This window comes from Saccostrea cucullata, unplaced genomic scaffold, assembly GCF_032062105.1.
Source record: "Saccostrea cucullata isolate Sc308-1 unplaced genomic scaffold, CSIRO_AGI_Scuc_v1 ctg4810, whole genome shotgun sequence".
In the NCBI taxonomy this organism is placed as follows: Eukaryota; Metazoa; Mollusca; class Bivalvia; order Ostreida; family Ostreidae; genus Saccostrea; species Saccostrea cuccullata.
In genome coordinates this window covers 1-6,307 of record NW_026938063.1, presented here as the reverse complement: position 1 = coordinate 6,307, position 6,307 = coordinate 1, and the positions used below count along the sequence as shown (strand labels likewise).

The 6,307-nt window shown below is 33.5% G+C and overlaps 1 protein-coding gene across 1 annotated transcript; it reads right to left on the bottom strand.

The window, feature by feature from the left end:
• Window positions 1–2,269: 2,269 nt before the first annotated feature.
• Window positions 2,270–4,757, bottom strand: LOC134249351 (transducin beta-like protein 2; the record flags this gene model as incomplete). Its single annotated transcript, XM_062731711.1, has 6 exons — window positions 2,270–2,490; window positions 2,588–2,774; window positions 2,968–3,150; window positions 3,406–3,455; window positions 4,233–4,368; window positions 4,591–4,757. Coding segments are annotated over 6 exons (784 nt in total), but the record flags the coding sequence as incomplete, so codon positions are not given.
• Between the last annotated feature and the right edge of the window lie 1,550 nt (window positions 4,758–6,307).

The following is a 6,307-nucleotide window of genomic DNA, read 5'->3' as shown; positions in this document are numbered from 1 at the left end:
GCACATTTCATTTTTAGCTCACCTCAACGAAGTTGGGGGGAGCTTATGTGATACCCTCGGCGTCGGCGTCGGCGTCGGTGTCGGCGTCCCGGGTTAAGGTTAAGTTTTTTGGAGCAGTTTTCTTTTAAAGTACTTCTATGTCCTATATTGATTAGACATGCATGGAAGATATTGCTAGTGTGTTTCATTGTACCAGTCAAAGTTTCAGATGCTGCAATTTCAGCAAAGGAATGACCAGGTTAATGTTTTTGGTGCAGGTTAACATTTTTGGTGCAGTTTTTGGTGTAGGTCTCATTTCCGAGTAACTATAAGCCCTATGTTGACCAAACTTACATGGATGATACATCTTAGGATGCATACTACCAGCCTTGCTTCGGATGCTGAATCTGACCTACATTTTAATGACTTAAAGTTTTTGGTGATGGTTTCATTTTGAAAATACTTTGAGCCCTATAATGACCAAACTTGCATGGATGGTACATCTTAAGATGTATTCTACTAGACTTGCTTCGGATGCTGAATCTGACCTACATTTTCTGGTTGTATGAACAGGTTAAAGTTTTTGGTGCAGGTTTCATTTCCAAGTTATATGAGACATATAAACATGGATATGAAACATCTTAAATGCATACTACCAGCCTTGCTTCGGATGCTGATCATAGGTAACCTACATTTTCCGTGTGTTTGTACGTTGACAAACTTGCATATTACATGTATCATAGAATTTTTGTCTCCATGTAAAGCTGACTTTGAAAACAAGGTACATCTTAGAAATTCCTTGAGTGAACAGGTTAAAGTTTTTGGTGAAAGTTTCATCAACTTATTTTAAAGTTTTTGGTGCAGGTTTCATTTCCAAGACTATGAGTATAATGACCAAACTTGCATGCCTTTCATTTTCTGGTTGAGTTTAAAATTTTGGATGCAGGTTTCATTTCCAAGGTAGAGTGTACTATGAACCCTATAATGACTAAATTGCATGGATGGTACATTAGGATGCATGATGTGTGCAGGTTAAAGTTTATGTCAGAGGATTCATTTCACAAAGTCTGGATGGTTCATTTTTATAGGATGTAAAGGTTAATTTTTTTATACAATCTTTTAAGCCCTTGTTGACCAAACTTGCATTTGCCAACACTAATGACTTGCTTCAGATTCTGCATTTTCCAGATAATAGACTCTTATGGGTGCAAGTCTATCACCAAGAAACTCTTATATAAACCAGTTGCAAAATGATGAGATGAAGAACTAGTTTTTAGTTTTTATATAGGTCTATTCAAATTTGCATAAATTTTGCATTTTTGGATGTACACTTTTTGTTGGTTAATTGTGTGACTTAATTTGCCTTACTTAAAGACACACGTTGAGGTGAGCTCTGTAATCTCTGATTACCTATTTTATACTATAGCTCAAATATTAAAGAAATGACTGGAAAAAATTAAGGGGGCCGACTATAGTTTCCATTGCGCAATATTTCGTGCATCATAGTAAAATGAAGCGTATTAATTGTTTTAATGCAACTTTTTTCGCTTGATTATTAAAATTAAACAAAATTAAGAAATTACAGGTATAAAAATGTAATTACAATTTGATATAACTGATTTTTTAACCGATATTGCAATCGATAGGTAGGTTGACGTCGTTGCAGTGTGTTTTTGACGTTATGATAATCTGTAGCTCTAAAAGAAAGGGGTAAGAAAAATATTATTAAAGAAAAAGTAATAAACATATGCTCTTGAAATTTAAAACATAGAAATTTGAGAATATCCGCAATATTTTTATTATGTTTTCATGTGAATCCATTGTGTATGTCATATTTTGTAATACTCTAAAAAAATAGTAAAATTTGCTAATTTTTTTGCATTTTGAGATGCCCCCTCTGGTAACAGAACGGTAGCATTTTGTGTTTCTTACATATATTGTATAATTTAGTATTACTCATCAAATATCACAGTTTGAACAAAATGTCTATTGTAGTATTTGTATAATTTGCTTTAAAGTGCTAAAAATTGGCATTTTCCTATATAATCCTATAGTAAATGTACCTGTATTTTGAGACGGTCCCTCAAAAATACCTGGAAGGTAGATTTCCCCCAAACTTTGCATGTACACTGAAGTTAATGTAAGTTAGATATGGTATAAAAATGAAGAGTTTCGCTATTGTAGTTTTCACACAATAAAACTATAGTCGGCCCCCTGAATTTTCAATGGTTCAAAGTTTGATTTTTACTACATTACCCTATACAAACATGGATAACAAAGAACAAAACAAGAAATTTAAATGTCTTTAATAAAAAAAAAATGTCAAATAAATTGACAAATTAGAGAATAAAAAGTGGCACTTCAGAAGTTGCTGCCAATAAAAAATCTCTGTCATGAAGAATAATTTCCCTTTCACTGATAGGAATGTCAGAAAATTATGGGAGATCTTTCTACTCCTTTTTGCCTCCTGCATGTCCATTAGACTGTCCTAGTAAGTTATCCAAAGCCTCCCTGTATAAAAGCAAAATCAAACAACAAAATTACACTCGGCTAATATAGCTGATATAATCATAATGTACATTGCGATTTTATATTTAACAAGACATACTGTGCTTCGTTGATTTGCTGTCGGATTCTCTCCTTCTGGGCCTGTGTTTGGGCCTCTTTGACTTTTTCCTGCAGGTCCTCAATAGAGGCTCGGTATCCAGTTATGTTATTGAATACAGAGACTTGCCTATCACCACTACACACAATGTACTTGTTACTTAAATCAAACGATATGTCAGTTACCTCTCCTGAAATTGAAGATAAGGTACATTGTACTCCTATTTAATAAAACAAGTTTTTTTTTGTTTTTTTCTTAAAAATTTTTGAAACTTGCAGATATATATTTGCAAAGCAAAAGTCCTTATAGAAATTTGCAGTTTTGGGGGGAAATAACCCTCCCCCTCCTTTTTGGCTCTATGTGGTTGAAATTTTTTAACATACCTGAAAACACTTGAGAAAATTTTTCTTCTTGCTCTCCAGTTATAGCATTATGAACACTAACTGAACTCTCACTAGCAATTGCAACACTTCTGCCATCTGGTGACAGAGAAATCAAACAAGGGGAGGTAAAGTCTATACTCCCAGTTTTTAAAAGGTATGGATCCTGATTCATTTCATATCTTACTGTAATGAAAAAAACACAAAATACATGTTTATACATAATATCAATTCATATTTAAAGCAAACTTGTCTACCTAATTAGGATATTTCCCAAGGATAGGGAAATTCCAAATAAAAATGAAAAAGTTGTATTTTGTTGGAAAACCAATATTCCACCCCCACCTCACCCCCTAATAAATACTATTGAACTTTTAGCTGTGCTTATATATTTTTTACAAATGCTAGATTTCAGTATAAGCAATACAAATAGTTTCTCACTGTTAGTGTTCCAGTATTTCCATGTTTTATCTTTTGAGACAGACACCATTCTGAAATAAACAATAATGAATGTTTTAAAAACTTTTTGTCAACAAGAGAATAGAAATAAATTTAAGAAAGCCTAGTTTAGCTCTTTTGAGTCAAACACTCAAATGCATAATCTCAAATGAGTTTGTCTATTTAAAGTTGTTCCTTAGATTTTTGAAGTGAGCTTTTCTGAACACCAGTTGTCCAGCATCTATCTTTCTGGTTCTCTATTCACCTGTCCCTCTTTTAACTTTTACATATCAATTGTCTTTTTGAAAACACAAAATTAATTTAAAGTTTAAATTAACTTTGGTTTAAATTAAACCAGTACATGTATTAGTAAAAAGCATCTTTGTAGGGTAAAAATGAAACTTATTATTTTAAAATGATGATCCAAGCCCATTTCTAATTCAAGATAATACACAAAACACAAAAGGCAAAAAATAGGGTGGGTCATTAAGATAACCTTCTTCTTAAGAACTTTATATGGAAGCTTCCTAAGATAGTGCATGTTCTGAATTCAAATACTGGACCCTAGATATTTGGTTGGGCCAAAATCAGGAATCGATTTGCACACTGGAATATTGTGGAATCTACAGTATACTGGAAAATTCTTTGAAAATCTTTTGAAAAAAGATGAAACAGAAAAACTGAAAATTGTGTTAGCTTTCATAGAATTAAAAAGGGAGAAAAACATGAAAGTAGTAAGAGATTTAGCTCAAGAACTTTCTCTTTTTTGATTGTTCTCCCTTTGAATGTTTTTCTTTATAAAAGCCATAATTTTTTTTGGGGTGACTTACCGACTAGAATCACTGTTAAAGCTAAAACTGTACACCCCAGCTGAGTGACCTTTCAACTCGAATGCTCTCTTACATCCGGTGAAGCTTCCACCTTTGTCAAATCCTACCTCCCATACTTTAACATCAGGAGTAAAACCTTCAAAACATCAATAGAATAATACCAATTAAATCCCTGATGTTCATGTACTAGTGCTTTAGCAATCTCTTAACTCTGATTGGCCATTTAATGACAATCATTTTTAATGCATGAAATTTTATTTCATGATTCAAATTTATTTCACTTTAATTCAAAGAGTGTTAAAATACATGAACTGTGTTAATGTTATCAAAAAATAATAATCTGTTCCCTCCTCCTGACCTGATGAAGCCACAAATCGACCACACGGTGACACTGCTCCATAGGAGTTGTTCATCTGTCTGGTGTCTATAGTATCCAGAACATCTCCTGTTATACAAAAGACAGCAACATAAAACAAATGTGATTCAGAAAAAAAACATGTATAAAAATCCTTACAAACCTCATTACTGTTTAGGAAAAAGTTTTTGATACCATGAAATTGGCAAAGTAATTTGATGACCAATCATGGCTTTGATATTCTTGAGAAAATGATTTTTAAAGAATTTTCCTATATACTCCTATGTAAAACTTTGATCGGCCATTGTGGCCCCACCCTAACCAGGGGGTCATGATTTGAACAAACTTGAATCTACACAACCTGCGGATGCTTCCATATGAATAGGATCAATTATGGCTTTGCAATTTTTTTAAAAAAAATTCCTATACATTTCTATGTAAAACTTTGGTCGGCCTTTGAGGCCCTGCCCTCGCAGTTATGATAAGGCTGTCCGAAGGCCTAAAATGCCTTAAAAATATACATTTTATTTTGAGCTAGATTTTAATTTCAATATGTAAGCCTTGTTTGAAATTGCAGTCAACTTTAGTTGACAGCTTAATCAGGTATTATAATTAAGTATTTTTGTGATGTCACATGACTGTGTTGATCACGTGACGGAGATTTATGACATTCCTAAATGTTGCACAAAAATCGCTTCGGCACAAGTGCAAAACAAAAATATTGTGCAAAGTTTGTTACCTTGATCGATTCATCGGGATCTCTGGTACATAGAAAGTGCTGGGGGCAGGTTTAATTTTTACTTGTTAAGAAAATATTTTACGAGAAATTCAACTTACCAACAAATGAGGGGGTATTTTCCACGCCTTCTCGCAATTCATACAAAAATGGAAAATTTACACACAATCCCCCAGCAAAATTCAGTTAGAGGACATACTTCTCTTGTAGATTCACGTAGAATATCTTCTATTTATCCTTGTCTTTCACTTGTGCCAGTCCAATATAAACACGATTCTTAAATTCTCACTCTGTCTACCGAAGTGTGAGGGGAGCGTTTCACACATAGTTTTTCTCTGTTGTTTGATTATGTGCATATCAGACAAGGAAAAGAAATAAGAATATTTAAATTTCAAATGTTCACCTTCATAATAACACATCGGAGCTTAAAAACAATCCTAACACTTGGATAAAACAACAAGGACCCAAAATAAATCTATATAACATGTACAAATTATGACACTTTCCCCGTCATGTCAGCTCAAGTATGCAGTGACTTGACGTCATATTCTATTATGACGTCATATCTTGGTAGTTCAGAGAAGTAACTACAGTCTGAACAGTTTTATATTTTACGGACAGCCTTATCCTAGCTGCGCTACCCCCCGGGGTCATCATTTGAACAAAGTTGAATTTACACTACTTGAGGATGCTTCCATATAAATATGATCAATTATGGCTTTGCTATTCTTGAGAAGAAGATTTGTAAAGAATTTTCCTATATATTTCTATGTAAAACTTTGGTCAGCCATTGTGGCCCCACCCTACCCCCAGGGGTCATGATTTGAACAAACTTGAATCTACACTACCTGAGGATGCTTCCATATATATATGATGAATTATGGCTAAGTTATTCCTGAGAAGAAGATTTTTAAAGAATTTTTCTATATATTTCTATGTAAAACTTTGGTCAGATATTATGGCCCCGCCCTATCCCTGTGGGTC